Source organism: Lithobates pipiens, unplaced genomic scaffold, assembly GCF_037356315.1.
Source record: "Lithobates pipiens isolate NorthernLeopardFrog02 unplaced genomic scaffold, aLitPip1_a1.2 Scaffold_13, whole genome shotgun sequence".
Classification (NCBI taxonomy): Eukaryota; Metazoa; Chordata; class Amphibia; order Anura; family Ranidae; genus Lithobates; species Lithobates pipiens.
Genome location: NW_027507718.1, coordinates 254,568,602 through 254,586,529, shown reverse-complemented (window position 1 = coordinate 254,586,529; position 17,928 = coordinate 254,568,602). Strand labels below are relative to the sequence as shown.

The 17,928-nt window shown below is 42.6% G+C and overlaps 1 protein-coding gene across 2 annotated transcripts in view; it reads right to left on the bottom strand.

Moving 5' to 3' along the window:
- Positions 1 to 17,928, bottom strand: part of MMRN1 (multimerin 1) — a 184,983-nt gene that overhangs the window by 64,569 nt on the left and 102,486 nt on the right. For both annotated transcript variants that reach the window (XM_077476554.1, XM_077476555.1), the window contains exon 2: positions 1,791 to 1,910. In XM_077476554.1, coding sequence (XP_077332680.1) covers positions 1,791 to 1,910 — 120 coding nt within the window. The remainder of the gene's footprint in view (positions 1 to 1,790; positions 1,911 to 17,928) is intronic.

Sequence of the window (17,928 nt, the reverse complement as noted above, 5' to 3'; positions counted from 1 at the left end):
AGTGCACTTTGCACATGTAGTTTTCACTTGCAGTGCAAAGTGGATTTGCCTTTCGTAAATAACCTCCTATGTGTCCATGCACACATAAACTGTCGTTTTGGAGGCATAAGCGTTTAGGGGCAGTAGAAAAAATAGACAGCCTGTGCTTCCAGGAGTAGTAAAAACGAGATCTAAAAATGAAAAATGCTAAAAAAACTTGTTTAGCCGTGTTTGGTGCTTTTAAGCTTTTTTACATTTTTACATTTATAGGGAGTGAAAAAACACCCAAAAACGCTAACGTCAAAAAACACTCGGGAAAACACGCAAAACTGCTAATGTAAAAATGACTAATGCTTTTTTAGTGCTGCTGCAGAGCTGCCATATTTGAAACGTCCTGTGTGCATGAGCCCTAAGAAAGAAAAACAAAGTTTCTGTAGTTATAATACACACTGCCCAGACTTGGTTATGCAGTTATATTAAACTAAATAAAAAATAAAAATAAACAGTTGGTATATGAAATATAAAGGGACACATGCAACTGGCCACTTTACCTACAAAATACGTTGTATGTGGATCAACTTTAGGGTCCTTTCACACGGGGCGGATCAGTTCTGATCCGCCCCGTGGATGTCCGTTTGCTCAGCGGGGATCACTCCGCCGATCCCCGCTGAGCAGGGAGATGACAGCTCCGTCTCTGCACACTGCGCAGGGACGGACCTGTCACAGCGCCGCTCTCCCCTATGGGAGATCGGATGACGACGGACCGCAGTGCCCGTCGTCACCCGATCCGATCCGCAGACGGATGGAAAAATAGCTTTTTCCTCCGTCACACTTTTTCGGATCGGAGCGGGTCGGATGTCAGCGGACATGTCACCGCTGACATCCGACGCTCCATAGACCTCTATGGAGCACCCGTTCAGGTCCGCCTGAAAAACTGACAGGCGGGCCTGAACGGAACGTCAGTGTGAAAGGGGCCTAAAATAGGTTTGCCATCCTACATACAGTACATAATATCTAAAGACTCACAGCGCATTTAATTTATTATTATAAATAAAATGTAACAGTGAATTATATGATCATCATTTCTATGATATCTAACTAGAACTATAATTCTGAGAGCTATGCTGTGTTCACTAATCTTTATCTGCATATTAAGCTACTTGAAAAAAAAAAACACCTTAGGCCTCTTTCACACTAACGTCCCGTTCAGGCCCGCCTGTCAGTTTTTCAGGCGGACCTGAACGGGTGCTCCATAGAGCTCTATGGAGCGTCGGATGTCAGCGGTGACATGTCCGCTGACATCCGACCCGCTCCGATCCGAAAAAGTGTAACGGAGGAAAAAGCTATTTTTCCATCCGTCTGCGGATCGGATCGGATGACGACGGGCACTGCGGTCCGTCGTCATCCGATCTCCCATAGGGGAGAGCGGCGCTGTGACAGATCCGTCCCTGCGCAGTGTGCAGAGACTGACCTGTCATCTCCCTGCTCAGCGGGGATCGGCGGAGTGATCCCCGCTGAGCAAACGGATATCCACGGGGCGGATCAGAACTGATCCGCCCCGTGTGAAAGGACAGTCTGTAGCTCCTTATAAATAGACCCAGGACATCCAGTTTAATGGTTCATGACTTTACCTGTCTGAAGCAATTGTTCATAGTAGAGACAATGCATTTTTTTCTGTTCAGCATACTAATCATAGATGTCATTGCTTTGTATACAGTTTGTGCTTAAAGCACAGTAAACCTACTGTAAACTGGAATGCCTGGGAAATAAAAATAAAAAATAAAACGGCTCACACATTTAGAAGTACAGACCTCGATGAACAGGCTCCAATGCTCCATGTACAAGGATTTGTTCCTGCAGACACATGTGTTTCCACATTTTCCATAACAACAGTTGGAAGGAGCCTCGTATGGACATATGCACACCAATTCCTGTAACAAAATAAAATGTATATGACATCAAATATGCTTTTTGATTGAAGTAATTCATATTAATAGCTACTGTAGAATATTTACCATAGAGCTTATTGTACCACTCATGAGCATATTGTATCATTCACAGCCATCCCCCGACCCTGCAGTTTTGTACAATGTCCCTACAGCACCAGGTAAAAAAAAAAATCTATCTCTCTAGATCTCTCTGTATATAATACACACACACACACACACACTATATATATACATATAAATATATATATATATATATATATATATATATATATATACATACATACATACATACACACACACATATATATATATATAGTCTCAGGAATGCTTTGGTCATTGTGGATAAATTTGTGCTTTGATATGCAATATACATATGACACCTACTGTATGTACTATATGCATAGATGCCAAATTGCCAAGATTGTAATTGGTGATTGTAATTGGTAAAAAATAAAAGGAAAATACACAGTAAAGAATATTGTTGATAGGAGAGGCACACACACCAAAACATGAATATGAAAATAATGTTGTAACTAACATTATTTGTTTTTCGAGCTATTCATTTATTTCTACTATATAATAATATCGTTTTGCAGTTAAAAAATGTGCATTTATTATTTTTTCTTTAGGTGCCTGCAAAGTATTGCGCCCACGATTAGCAGAGGCTGAGGAGTTATATTTGCCATAATTAACCCTTGTCTATCTGTGCTGGCAGATTTAATTATCATTTGAACACTGTGGAGGTTATTTACTAAATTTACAAATCCACTTTGCACTACAAGTGCACTGCAAGTGACCCTGGAAGTGCAGTCGCTGTAAATAGGGTTGCCACCTTTTCTTCAAGCCAAACCCGAACACTTTAGCAGCGCCGGCAAATATTTATTTTTTTTGTAGTACATTAAATTCATTACCACTGTACATTGTAATGCACAGCATTTGTTTATGTTGTATACACTATACATATAGTTTTGTGATTAAATAACATTTCTGGAGGGTATGATGGGTGCAGTATGTACAGGAGAGGAGTGTGGAGGGTATGATGGGTGCAGTATGTACAGGAGAGGAGTGTGGAGGGTATGATGGGGGCAGTATGTACAGGAGAGGAGTGTGGAGGGTATGGTGGGTGCAGTATATACAGGAGAGGAGTGTGGAGGGTATGATGGGTGCATTATGTACAGGAGAGGAGTGCTATGATGGGTGCAGTATGTACAGGAGAGGAGTGAGGAGGGTATGATTGGGCAGTATGTACAGGAGAGGAGTGTGGAGGGGGTGATGGGTGCAGTATGTACAGGAGAGGAGCGTGGAGGGTATGATGGGTGCAGTATGTACAGGAGATGAGTGTGGAGGGTATGATGGGGGCAGTATGTACTGGAGATGAGTGTGGAGGGTATGATGGGGCAGTATGTACAGGAGAGGAGTGTGGAGGGTACGATGGGTGCAGTATGTACAGGAGAGGAGTGTGGAGGGTACGATGGGTGCAGTATGTACAGGAGAGGAGTGTGGAGGGTATGATGGGTGCATTATGTACAGGAGAGGAGTGCTATGATGGGTGCAGTATGTAAAGGAGAGGAGTGCTATGATGGGTTTAGTATGTACAGGAGAGTAGTGAGGAGGGTATGATGGGTGCAGTATGTACAGGAGAGTAGTGAGGAGGGTATGATGGGTGCAGTATGTACAGGAGAGTGGTGAGGAGGGTATGATGGAGCTGTATGTACAGGAGAGGAGTGCAGAGGGTATGATGGGGGCAGTATGTACAGGAGAGGAGTGCGGAGGGTATGATTGGGGGCAGTATGTACAGGAGAGGAGTGCGGAGGGTATGATGGGGGCAGTATGTACAGAAGAGGAGTGCGGAAGGTATGATGGGGGCAGTACGTACAGGAGAGGAGTGCAGGAGGTATGATGGGGGCAGTATGTACAGGAGAGGGGTGCAGAGGTTATGATGGAGGCAGTATGTACAGGAGAGGAGTGCGGAGGGTATGATGGGGCAGTATGTACAGGAGAGGAGTGCGGAGGGTATGATGGGGGCAGTATTTACAGGATAGGAATGTGGAGGGCATGATGGGTGCAGTATGTACAATAGAGGAGTGCTATGATGGGTGCAGTATGTACAGGAGAGTAGTGAGGAGGGTATGATGGGGCAGTATGTACAGGAGAGGAGTGCAGAGGGGGTGATGGGTGCAGTATGTACAGGAGAGGAGTTTGGAGGGTATGATGGGAGCAGTATTTACAGGAGAGGAGTGTGGAGGGTATGATGGGGGCAGTATTTAATAGAATGAAGTCCCTCAGCTGCGGGGTAGGAAGCTGCTCGGAGTGATGTCTGTATGAAGTGGTCTGGGGGTGATATAAGCTGGGGGGAGTTGGGGGCTGAGAAGTGGTCAGATAGGGATGTCTATAATTTAAAAAAAAAAAGTTATTGTGGTCATCTACTAAAATATACAACAATACTATTCAATGAAAACAATGTGTTATAAGATGCTGCACTCTGTATGTACAGATGATGTGAAGGTAATGTATGACCATTCATATATCCTGTGTTATCCAGGCTCTGAGTCTGGACTATCAGGGGTGTAAACTCACCACATACACAAGGGGTTAAGTGAATGGTCATAAATGACATCACATAATCTGGACAGGATGAGGGAAGTTAGTGTACATAGATAAGTGAGCTGCTTGGGAGATCCTGTGATGGGACTGCAGACTCTTCCCTCCCCCCCCCCCCCCCCCCACACACACACACACACACACTCACTGCTGTCTCTTCCGATTCTGCTTATCTTAAACCTTCACAAAAAAAAGGCTCCTGGAACTTTGCTTAGTATAATAAAAAGTCGGCTCACCTCTTGATGAACAGCGGGCAGTCCGACAGCAGCTCCAGTGATCTCCTCCGCTCCGCCTCCCCCTTCTCCCAGACCACGGCACTAGTGATTGCAGAGGGGGGGGCAGAAATAATGGAGATCCTGCAGGAGCCTGGAGGGGGGGAGACAGAAAGGAGCTTCAGATTCCCAATACACACACACAAAAGCACAGTGTGTGTATTTATTGAGACAAAATGATACTGCTGCTGTGACTGTCTCCACAGTGGCATGTATGCTAATGAAGCTCCCCTGTGCCAGAATGGTCTGTCCGGGCTTCAGGCAGTCTGAAAACCGGGCAGATGATTCAGAACCCGGACTGTCCGGGTGACTCCCGTACAGGTGGCAACCCTAGCTGTAAATCCAAGGGGGACATGCAAGGAAAATAAAAAACAGCATTTTAGCTTGCACATGATTGGATGATAAAATCAGCAGAGCTACCCCTCAGATTTAGAGCAAGTGCACTTTCAATGCAAAGTGGATTTGCCTTTTGTAAATAACCCCCTGTATGTCCTAACAAAAGCTTAGAGATTTAGAAGCTGCATTCATGCATTGTATGTTACTGGGAGAAACTAAGTCTATCCTAAGTGTTTCTATTCTCACTCTGAACTAGTTTAGAAATGCTTGCAGGCTGCCATGACACTTAAGAAACATCTAAAAGGTAAGAAATATAAAAAAAAAAAACATATAGTGTGATTTTTCCAAATTTGACTGCAAATGTGGAAGCATACTCTAATGCCCCTTTCACACTGAGGCATTTTTCAGGCGCTACAGCACTAAAAATAGCACCTGTATAGTGCCTGAAAAAAGCGGCTCCATTCACTCCAGTGTGAAATCCGGAGGGCTTTCACACTGGAGCGGTGCGCTGACAGGACGGTAAAAAAGTCCTGCTAGCCGCATCTTTGGAGCGGTGAAGGAGCGGTGTATTCACAGTTCCTAAACCGCTCCTACCCATTGAAATCAATGGGGAAGCGTGGCTATACCGCTAGCAAAGCGCCGCTGCAGCGGTGCTTTGCGAGCGGTTTTAACCCTTTTTCAGCTGCTAGTGGGGGTAAAACAGCCCCGAATACCGCTGCTAAAACGACAGTAAAGCGCCGCTAAAAATAGCGCTGCTTTACCGTTGACACCCGCATCGCCCCAGTGTGGGCCCTAAAGCTGATCTCTGTGTATCACTTCCTGTACCTAACTTTTCGTTTTTATTAAAAAATAAGTATTCAAAAAGCTATAATTACTTACCTGAAATCCCAGTCATATGATTGAATCCCAGGTTCTCCCAGGACTACCAACTCCTGAGTTGGTTAGAATTTTTTTTTTTTTATGAAATTGCTTAATATATAAAGAACATCAGTGTTTATACATAATGTATGAACTATAATATTCTGTAGATATAATTATAAATAGTGTAGTGAATATATACTGTATATGTATTACTATGAATACGAAGACCACCAAATATGCCAGTGTACAGTTTGCTTCCTGAGCCTTCAGTTACTGCATGTGTTAAAACACTGACATGTTTCAGTTTTTTTTTTTTTTTTGTTAGCCAAATATTTAACTTTTCCAAAGTCATGATGAATTAAACAAGTGGAAATCTGCATTGATTGGCAGTTGTTTACCCTCATAAATCATTGTGTTTATTATTCATATGTCAATACAACTGCTTAATGTCTGTTATCAGAGCTACTCAGTTCTTTTATCTCTAGGCAAAAATGCTTTGCCGGACAGAATCTTACACTGGATGTAATCCTCATTAAAGAGTTGCTATGCAAAATGTATACGTCTACAAATTAGAAGCAATACACCTTTTAGACCCTTCTCAATTATCCAAAAAAACTAATTCTTAAAACTAACTTTAAAACAAATATATTTTGTTGAATTTTTAATCTCCCAAAAGTAAAAAATAGTATTAAAACGTTCACATTTTAATAAAAAATTATCATAAACCCTTATATAAAAAGGATGTACATACTTCATTGTACACTCCATAACATTAATACCTCCACACAAGCCACACCATAAAATATGATCTAAATTATAATCAAAGTTACACAGTTTATAAATATATTATTATATGATGAAACTACAGTAATATTAATATGAATATAGGCTATACAGACTATATAAATATAAAAAATATATGTGTATATATATATATATATATATATATATATATATATATATATATATATATATACAGTATCTCACAAGAGTATCTAATACAGTGTGTACAGTTTCTACTACTATTTTGGTGGTGTACACAGTATACAATACAGTGCAGCCATAGTACAGTTTCTAATACAGTGCAGGCAGTGTACACAGTATCTAATACAGTGTGTACAGTTTCTAATATACTTCAGGTTGTGTACACAGTATCTAATACAGTGTGTACAGTTTCTACTACACTTCTGGTGGTGTACACAGTATACAATACAGTGCAGCCATAGTAAAAATTTCTACTAAACTTCTGGTGGTGTACACAGTATTTAATACAGTGTGTACAGTTTCTACTACACTTCTGGTGGTGTACACAGTATACAATACAGTGCAGCCATTTTACAGCTTCTAATACAGTGCAAGCGGTGTACACAGTATCTAATGCAGTGTGTACAGTTTGTACTACTTTTCTGGTTGTGTACACAGTATCTAATACAGTGTGTACAGTTTCTTATACACTTCAGGCAGTGAACACATTATCTAATACAGTGTAGTGTGGTGTTGCAAAACAAAAAATATATCATGTCTGGAAGGCCGCCAAGGAGAGGCAGACTCTCACAGGCCACTAAAAGAGGGCAAGCAGCCTCTGTGTCTACAGTCAACAGTGGTGGTCGTGGACATGGTGCATCCTCTGCAGGTGGCCATGGGGCACGCTTGTTCTTTTTTGCTGCTGCTGACCGTGTTATTGAGCCACAACATGCAGAAGAGTTGGTGGAGTGGATAATGAAGCCGTCCTCATCCTCCTCATCCTCTGTCACCCAGGTTCAGAGTAGTTTGCCTTCCAACGCAGCTGCCAAAGCAGTCTATTCCACCGGCTCCTTGTCCATATTCACTCCTTCCGTAGCCCCACCATCATGCATGGAGGAGTCCCCAAAATTATTTGACCACAGTGTCGGTTACATGCTGCTGGAGGATGCGCAGTGATTTGAAGGCTCCAATGTTGGTTCCCGGGTTCAGGAAGGGAGTAACGTGAGCCTAGAGAGAGGGGGTGCCATAGAAGGACAAGAAATTGGCAGTCAAGTGCCCCCAGCTGCAGCATACTGCCAAGTTTGCTCCGGCGACGAGGAGGAAGGTGATGATGAGGCCATTGACTTTACTTGGGTGCCTGAGAGACGAGAGGAGGAGGAGGCACAACTCCAACAAGGTAGGATGTCCTCTAGGGGGCAGCTTAAGGGCAGCCATCCTGTTGCATCACACTGCAGAGTTCCGCAGGTGTAGCGTGCTGCTGACTCCCCGCTGACTTTTAAAAGTTCCTTGGTGTGGGTCATTTTCAACACCTGTGCAGCAGTTTGCACAGTTACTGTTTGCAACCTATGTCTGAAGCAGATCAAGCATGTCCAAAACAGCAGCCTCTTGGGCACCACATGCTTGACCAGACATATGACGACCTGCCATGCAGTACATTGGCAACAGTCCTCTCAAAAACCTGCACTGAGAGGAATGAAGGTATAGCAAGTACTTGGTGTCCCAAGTACTTGCAGCCAATCTGCTAGCAGTACACCACCAATTGATTTTAGCAGACAAATTTCAGCAACCTGCAGTTGCTGAACCATAAAAAGAAATTCGGTCCCAGCCATTCACATGCTCAGCGCCTAAATGCTAGCTTGGCCAAATTGCTAGCACTGCAACTGCTGCCTTTTCAGCTTGTAAACTCTGCCCCCTTTCATGAATTTGTGGAATGTGCTGTTCCAAAACCCATTTCTTCTCACAGAAAGCCATTTCGGCTCTCTATCAGCAGGTGAAAGGCAATGTTTTGGCCTCGTTGGACTGGCGGTCTGCAGTAACGTTCATATTACCGCTGACTCATGGTCCAGCAGGCATGGATAGGGACATTACCTTTCCTTCACGGTGCACTGGGTAACTCTGCTGGCAGCTGGGAAGGATGCAAGACAGGGTTCAATGTTGTTGGAGCTTGTTCTGCCATCACGCCACCAATATGCTAGTGGTGGTTTTGGACAGGAGCCACACTGGGGCAGAGATTCTGTCAGCTCTGCAGGGCCTGGCTCAGAGGTGGTTGACACCACACCAGCTTCATCCAGGAATGGTTGTATGCGACAATGGCACCAACTTTCTCTGCGCCCTCTGACAGGAACACTTGACCCATGTTCCATGTTTTGCACACATCCTGAATAGGGATGAGTCCGATGTTTGACTCGAACATTGGGTGTTCACCTGTTCGCCGTATAGCGAACAATTTGGGGTGTTCGCAGCAAATTGAAAAGCCGCGGGACACCCTTTAAAAGTCTATGGGAGAAATCAAAATTGCTAATTTTAAAGGCGTATATGCATGGTATTGTCATAAAAAGTGTTTGGGGACCTGGGTCCTGCCCCCGGGGACATGTATCAATGCAAAAAAAGTTTTAAAATGGCAGTTTTTTCAGGAGCAGTGATTTTAATAATGCTTAAAGTGAAACAATAACAGTGAAATATTCCTTTAAATTTTGTACCTGGGGGGTGTCTATAGTATGCCTGTAAATTGGCGCATGTTTCCCATGTTTAGAACAGTCCGAGAGCAAAATGATATTTCTAAAGGAATAAAAGTCATTTAAAAGTACTGGTGGCTATAATGAATTGTCGGTCCAGGCAATACACATAAAAGTCATTGAAAAGTGTCATTGTAGGGGTCCCCCCAAATTCCATACCAGGCCCTTCAGGTCTGGTATAGATATTAAGGGGAACCTGGTGGCAAAATAAAAACAAAATAGCATGGTATCCCCCTCAAAATCCATACCAGACCCTTATCCGGCCACGCAACCTGGCAGAAGGGGGATGAGAGAGCGGCCCCCCCTCCTGAACCATACCAGGCCGCATGCCCTCAACATGGGGAGGGTGCTTTGGGGTAGCAGACCCCCAAGGCCCCTTGTCCCCATGTTGATGGGGACAAGGACCTCATCCCCACAAACCTTGCCCGATGGTTGTGTGGGTTTGCGGACGGGGGGCTTATTGGAATCTGGAAGCCCCCTTTAACAAGGGGACCTGCCCCTCGTGTGAAATGGTAACGGGGTACAAATGTACCCCTACCATTTCACAAAATTTCACAAAAAATGCGTGAAAACGGTAAAAAGACACGGCTTGGGACAAGTCCTTTATTAAAAAATAAAAAAATAAAAGTGTCCCACGATTTCCATTCATCTTCTTCTCTCTCTCCAATGGACCGAAAAAGAAAAAAAAGCCGCACGTCACCACCGAACTGCCTCCATGGGAAGCACCTGCCATAATGGCTGGCCTCTCAGGTGACAGTTCTTTTATAACTGAGGGCGGGGCCACATGGTGATGTCAGTGTGACCCCGCCCCCTCGGACGCACAAGGACATCCCTATGGCTTTCCCGTAGCATCAGAGGGGGCGGGGTCACTCGGTTACTGGGGGGAGGCAGGGATCTGGGGGTCCGCAGATCCCCAAAACCACCGGGCGAGGGTTGTGGGGATGAGACCCTTGTCCCCATCAACATGGGGACAAGGGAGACAAAACTTTGTTGTCGGAAAGTTGATCGTGTGTACACAAGTCCGTCGCACCAAAGTTCACGCAAGCTCAGAATCAAGCAAAAGGAGCCACAAAAGGAGCTATTGAACTTCCTTTTTCTCTGCTTGTCGTACGTCTTGTAGCTCACCGCGTTCCCACGTTCGTAATTGTTGGCCAACATTTGTGTGACCGTGTGTATGCGGAAAGTCCTATCGTGTGTGCGGGGCATGAGGGGTTACAGTGTGCTGGCGGCACCAAAATCAAAGGCCCAATTTTTCTGCAGAGTATATAGGGCAGGCCGTATAGTATATATACTACTGTTCAGAGTATATAGTGCTTGGGGCCCTGGGGGACCCCCAGAACATTTTTTTAAAAATTTGGTGCAGGATTTCCCTAATATCCATACGAGACCTGAATGGCCTTTTTGGGGGGGACATCCACGCCAATTTTTTTTGGTATTTTTTTTCCTTTAGAAATGTCATTTTGCTATGGTACTGTTATAAACATGGGATAGATGCGCTACTTTACAGGCATACTAAGGACACCCCCTAGGCATGATATATAAAGGAATATTTTTATTTTGTTTCACTTTAAGCATTAATAAAATCACTGCTCCCAAAAAAGGTTGTTTTTAAAACTTTTTTTTGCATTGATACATGTCCCCTGGGGCAGGACTCGGGTCCTCAACCACTTTTCATGGCAATAACTTGCATATAAGCCTTTAAAATGAGCACTTTTGATTTTTCGTGTTCGCGTCCCATAGATTTTAACGGTGTTCACGCGTTCACACAAATTCTTTGCCTGTTCGCATGTTCTGCTGCAAACTGAACTGAGGGGGTGTTCAGCTCATCCCTAATTTTCAAGATGGGAAGCCCACAGAAAGTATGCTCCATTCCTCAAAGTATGCTCCATTCCTGTGAATATTATACCAGTAATCATCAGTATATTCAGGATAATATAGCCATCCCAAAGAAATACAAGTAGCCTCCCAAATAGCCATACATGGGTAGAACTTCAATAATTCTATTGTATTCTAAAAAAAATAATCTAATCCTGATGTACGAGGAGCCAAAAATCTCACCCCTGTGTATGAGGAGAATTTCACAAATCTCACCTTAGTTTATGAAGAGCACACACAGTGAATATTCAAGCTTTGGCTTCACACTATTGCAAGTTCCCCGCTTCCAATTTGCAATAGCAGGAGATTTTGACTGGCTCTCTATGGAGCCAGTTCACATATCTCCGCTGCAAATTTGCACAGGAGTCCTCTTTTGGTCCATTTCAGGGCTGAATTCGGGCCTGAATAGGTGAACAGGGATGCATCGGACCCCTGCTGTGAGCTGCATACGAAGATAGTGTGAACCCAGCCTGAGAGGTTACTATGATTTCTTTGGGATGGCTATATTATCCTTAATGGTGATTACTGTTATAATATCCACAGGGTTGGAGCATAGTGTCTATGGCATCCTCTGTGTGCTTCTCCTCCTGGAAATGTTTTACATACATGAATGATATGAATAATTTTAATTAAATAGCCTGGGTTACTTGAATGAATCTACCTAATGAAATTACTTTTTCGGTTGATGATACATATTCATAATAATCATAAATATTGTTTTAATTCTAGATATTCTTACCATCCATGATCCAAATCGTATAACTTTGATTATATTCAAGATCATATTTTATGTAAATAGTGGGACTTGTGGGGAAGTATTTATGATGAATATATCATGAAATATGTACCAATCTTTTTATTTAAAATTTTATGTTGATTTATTATTACGATGTGACAGTTTTTATAATATTTTTATTTTGTGCAAGATTTATCATTTTGCACTTATTTCCCAAGGTTTCTTTTTTTTTTGTAGTCTTTAAAAGTAATGGCACTCTAGAAGGGTAAATTTATGGATGCCATGTATAATTAATATTTTATGTTTTATTGATATATAACATACAATGCGTCAATGCAATGACACAGCTAGCAGTGACCTTCACTGACACTTAGTTATTGGGGAACACCTGGGCTGCTCAATGGAGCAGACAGAAGTATGGTTTTATCAGAACACCACATAATCTGCAACAATGAAGGCGTTTGGTGTATTTGGGTAGCTTGGAACACTATAGAAATGTAACAGGACATGCAAGCAGTCTTTAATTATCATTTTAACTGGCTCCTAACAGTTAATAGATATTTAGTGTTTGTGAGAAATTTTAAACCTTCACATTTGGTATATATTTATATAGCTTACAACTATTTTGTATATTTTACCCTATACTAATGGTCTTTATATATATATATGAATACATATATTTATATGAATGCAATTCCGCACATTTATTTATTATACTGGAGGTACTTATATAGCGCCGTAAATTTACAGAGCGCTTTACACATATATTTTACATTCACATCCGTCACTACCAGGAGCTTACATTTCTACTTTCTTTCCTGGAATTGGCCCATCTATTGTATGTATTGTATGTAATGTATTGTATTGCTTGTTTGCAACTTTACTCTGTTTTATCTTTAGGTCCCATTTACACTTTGCATAGTGGTAACTCGCTTTCCTGCTTGCAATTTTGTGTGGGTGATTTTCACGTGATTCTGCGTGTCCCACATAGGGCAGCCTATTCACTTCAATGGGCTGCCTTATGCGCCTTTGTCAGCCAAAAGAAGCTCGTTTTTTGGCCGACAAGCTTCACCTGACTTTTAAAGGCACATTTTGCCTTGATTGCACTGTGATTCTCCAATTTAGATTGAATGGCACTCAAATGCGCATCACATGTTTTGCAGCATTCGCCACCTGATTTGGAATTGCGAGCAGAATCGCCCATGATTCCAAATTGCCAAGTGTGAATGGTGTCTCAAAGTATGTTTTTGACATTGTTTCCTTTTTATATAAGTATGTGTTTTTGTTATGGTTTTATTGCATGATAACAAAATCCAAATGCGCCATAATAACTTTAGAACAATTTTGGAAATGTGTCCAGTGTACAGTATGTTTGTGTCTGTTCATTTGCTGCAGCAATACTGATAAGAGCAATTAGAAGCTACTAATCAACACTTTAAAAAAAATTTGCGAAGAACTAAATTATACAATAGAAACTTGGCAAGTCAGCAGAAAAGGGCAATAATATCCTGAGGTTCTAAAACCAGGCCCACTCGAGAAACTCCTGACAATCGGCTGGCATGGTAGGCCCAATGATACATTTGTTTCAAGTATTCAGTATTACCTACATTGTACATGTGACAGGCTTTTTGGAAAAAGGGAAAGAAGACTTAAATGGTGTTTTTTCTTGTATATGTTGTAATTGTCACTTGCTAAACAGAAATGTAGATAGGGATACACAATAGGTAACAGGGTTACCAAAGAACGGTCTGTTTTATTATGAGTATCAGGATTAAAAAACAACGTGGACACAGGGTTACACTAATAAAAAAAGCAGATGTCTAGTGGATTGGATAGAAGCAGACAGGTGGTCTGTTTCCATCTGATTTCTCCATAGAGGAGAGCAGGACTGTGTCCGTGTCTGCTCCGCTGTGCTCAGCAGGGATCAGCGGAGCCATCCCCTGCTAAGCAAGCGGATCCGTTAAGTTGAGGTACCTGTGTAAAAGGGGCCTTATGGTCAGATATGGATCAGAGTTAGTAGACTCTAAAACGTGGGAAATAGCTAAAGTATGAAAAAATGGTAGAGCACATTTTGAGTCACACTAACTCATTGAAATATATGGACTTTAAAGGGTTAATATAATGTACAGCTAAACAAGGAATAACAGAATATTTTTGCTCTGGCCCAAATATTTATATTGCCAAAGAAGGAGGAAGGGTAATGAAACCTGCCTGGTCATAGAAACTAAAGCTATCTCACAACGTATCATGGAGTTGCAGCTACACATGTCCACTCACCCCCCCTATTGTTATTTCTTAAAATAAGGAATGCACAGGGTGAGATTTAAGATTGCAAGTAATATACTGATCTATGCATTCCTGAAAGCTATAGTTTCCTTTTTGTTCCTTTTAAAAATAAAATTGTGTAATGTGCAGCCTTAATAGGATTATAAACAATGTGATCAGTTATGTTGAAAATGTTTTTTAATCGTGGTAAAACTGATGCATTTTTATGGATGACCTTTAACAGGAATGCCATGTTTAATTTAAGATAAAAGTTCACATGGTGCTTAATTGGCAAGAGCTCTTTAAACATTTTTGATATTCAAAACTTTGCACTTAAAAAGAGAAAATGTAATTAGGAGGTAAATTCTCCTCTTTTAAAGGGAGGTTACCTATGCAATTAAAATTAGAAACTGAAATTGTCACTCAAGTCTCAGCACTAATCAATTTATTAGGGGCAGATATGGTCCAGTAAACAATGATTCTGCAGGAGTACAAGTTATTCCGAAAAATAATTATGATGTAGGTTTATTTGGAAGCAGTTGAAGGATAAGTTCACCCTTTAAAGCATTGCTCCCACGATCAGCAGATCACGGGTGTAATGCCACGGTTAGCAGACTGTCTGTGTAGCTGTCTGCCCATACTTTTGATATGGGTAGGCTCAATCAACTACTAGAGTGCTCAACAGCGCCGTGCTAGTTCATTGAGAACTAGAGAAGGGGGGGGGTGGTCAGTAGCACCATATATGATAGACCTCCATTCCAATTGTATATCGAAAAAGAAGCATAGGTCTAGGGGACTTTAAATGAGTAGGGATGAGCCGAACACCCCGGTTCGGTTTGCACCAGAACATACCGAACAGGCAAAAAATTCGGAAGAACACATAAACACTGTTAAAGTCTTTTTTCGGGAGCAGTGATTTTTTTAATGCTTAAACTGAAACAATAAAAATGTAATATTCCTTTAAATATCATGCATGGGGGGGGGGTGTCTATAGTATGCCTGTAAAGTGGCACATTTTCCTGTGTTTAGAACAGTACCACAGCAAAATTACATTTCTAAAGCAAAAATTCTCACTTAAAACTGATCGCGGCTGTAATAAATTGTTGGGTCTCGGCAATATAGATAAAACTCATTGACAAAAAGGGCATGGGTCCCCCCCAGTCCATTACCAGGCCCCTTGGGTGTGGTATGAATATTAAGGGGAACCCTAAACCAAAATTTTAAAAAAATTAGGTGGGGCCCCCCAAAAATCCATACCTGGCCCTTCAGGTCTGATATGGAAATTAAGGGGAACCTGCACCAATGTTTTTTTTAAAATGGCGTAGGGGTCCCCCAAAATCCACACCAGACCCTTATCCGAGCTGGCAACCTGGCAGACCGCAGGAAAAGAGGGGGGGTGAGAGAGCGCCCCCCCCTGAACGGTGCCAAGCCACATGCCCTCAACATAGGGAGGGTGCTTTGGGGTCTGACCCATCATGTTGATGGGGACAAGGGCCTCACCCCCACAACACTTGGTGATTGTGGGGTTATGCGGACGGTGGGCTTATCGGAATTTGGAAGCCCCCTTTAACAAGGGGACTCCCAGATCCCAGCCCCCCCATGTGAGATGGTAACAGGGTACATTGTACCCTTATCATTTCACAAAAAAGTGTCAAAATTTGTAAAAAAGACAAGAGACAGCTTGTGACAAGTCCCAAGCGATGTAAAATCACACGACCCGAGGGACCGAAAAAAAAGGAGCAACGGTTCCGCCTCCATTTTATCACCTACAAATCTAACAATCATAGTGTACCACTTTGAGTCCAGCCACCCTATTACTTAGCACTCACCCCTGCCTCATCGATGCCTGATGTGTGCCTCATTCATGCCTCATTTGTGCCCCATTCATGCCGCCATGTGCCCCATCCATGCCCATCTGTGCCTCATTCATGCCCATCTGTGCCTCATTCATGCCCATATGTTCCTCATTCATGCCTATCTGTTCCTCATTCATGCCCATATGTGCCTAATCTGTGCATCATTCACAGTGATGTAAGTAACTCAGTTAAAATAAACAGAGTTACGTAACGCAGTTACTTTAGAGGGTAACAAGTAATCTAACTGATTACGCTTCCCCTCATGGTAACTCAGTTCCCATTACTTGGGCGGTGTTACCTCAATTACATCTACCGCCCAGGAGGCCCCACTGCGGCTGCGCTGCCTGGCCGTTCGTTCCGCCACAGGGAGGGGGGCTTTCACCCTCTGAGCTGAGAAGAGGCTGAGACTCAGAGAGACTGTCTGGACCGCCCCATCCCGCCTGCCTATCCAAAGAGAGAATGTAGTGAGGTGGGGCGGACACTGAAAAATGAAGTCAGCTAACCAGCTGACACCAATCGAGTTAAGGGGAGGGTCTCTCTCTCTCTCCCCATGAGGAAAGGCATCCCTGGAGGCGTTCAAGTAACACCACTGCCACCCCCCAGTACACCACCACCACTGCCACTCCCTCAAGTACCACCGCTGCCACTCCCTCAAGTACCACTGCTGCCACCCCCTCATGCATCACCACTGCCACCCCCTCAAGTACCACTGCTGCCACCCCTTGTGTACCACTGCTGCCACCCCCCTCAACATTTGGGTTCAAATAAATACCAAATGCTCTAAAATACTGTATATAGTGTTTTTATTCTTCAGTTAATATAAACATCTTTGATATTAAAGATGTTATAGAATGTAATTGCATTATAGAATATTTAAAAAAGTCACAGTTACTTTGCTGAGTAACTAATTACTTTTCCAATGTAGTAATTGAGTTACTAACGCAATTACTTTTTGGGAGAAGTAGTTTGTAACTTAACTAATTACTTTTTTAAAGTAAGATGACCAACACTGGTCATTCATGCCCATCTGTGTCTCATTCATGCCCAGCTGTGCCTTATCCATGCCTCATCTGTGCCTCCTTCATGCCCACCTGTGCCTTATCCATGCCCATCCATGCCACATCAGTGCTCATCCATGCCACATCCATGCCTCATCCGTGCCTCATTTGCCCTCATCCATGCTTCATTCATGGTTATTTATGACACATCCATGCCCCATCCGTGCCCATATGTGCCACATTAGTGCTCATCCATGCCACATCAATGCCACTACAGTGCTTATCAGTGCCCTACAGTGCCTCACAAAAGTGTAATTGGTAGTCAGAAAATTAGATTTGTAATTTTATGTCCCTAGAGCACCTAACGGTGCTCCTTGAATCTTGGGCCTCTGTATGCAGCCAGGCTTTGTAAAAGTCTCACACATGTGGTAACACCATACTCAGGAGGAGTATCAGAATATATTTTGTAGTGTAATTTGTGTTATTACATGCTGTGTGTTAGAAATATCTTATAAATGGACAACTTTGTGTAAAAAAAAATGCGTTTTCATTTTCTTTCCATATTTTCCAAAAACTTGTGGAAAAAAATTACATGTTCAAATGACTCATAATGCTTCATAGAATATACATTGGGGTGTTTGTTTTCAAAAATGGGGTCATTTTGTGGGCCTTTTTTCAGTTTTTCAGGTTTTCAGGAAATTATACACGTAATGTATGCTCC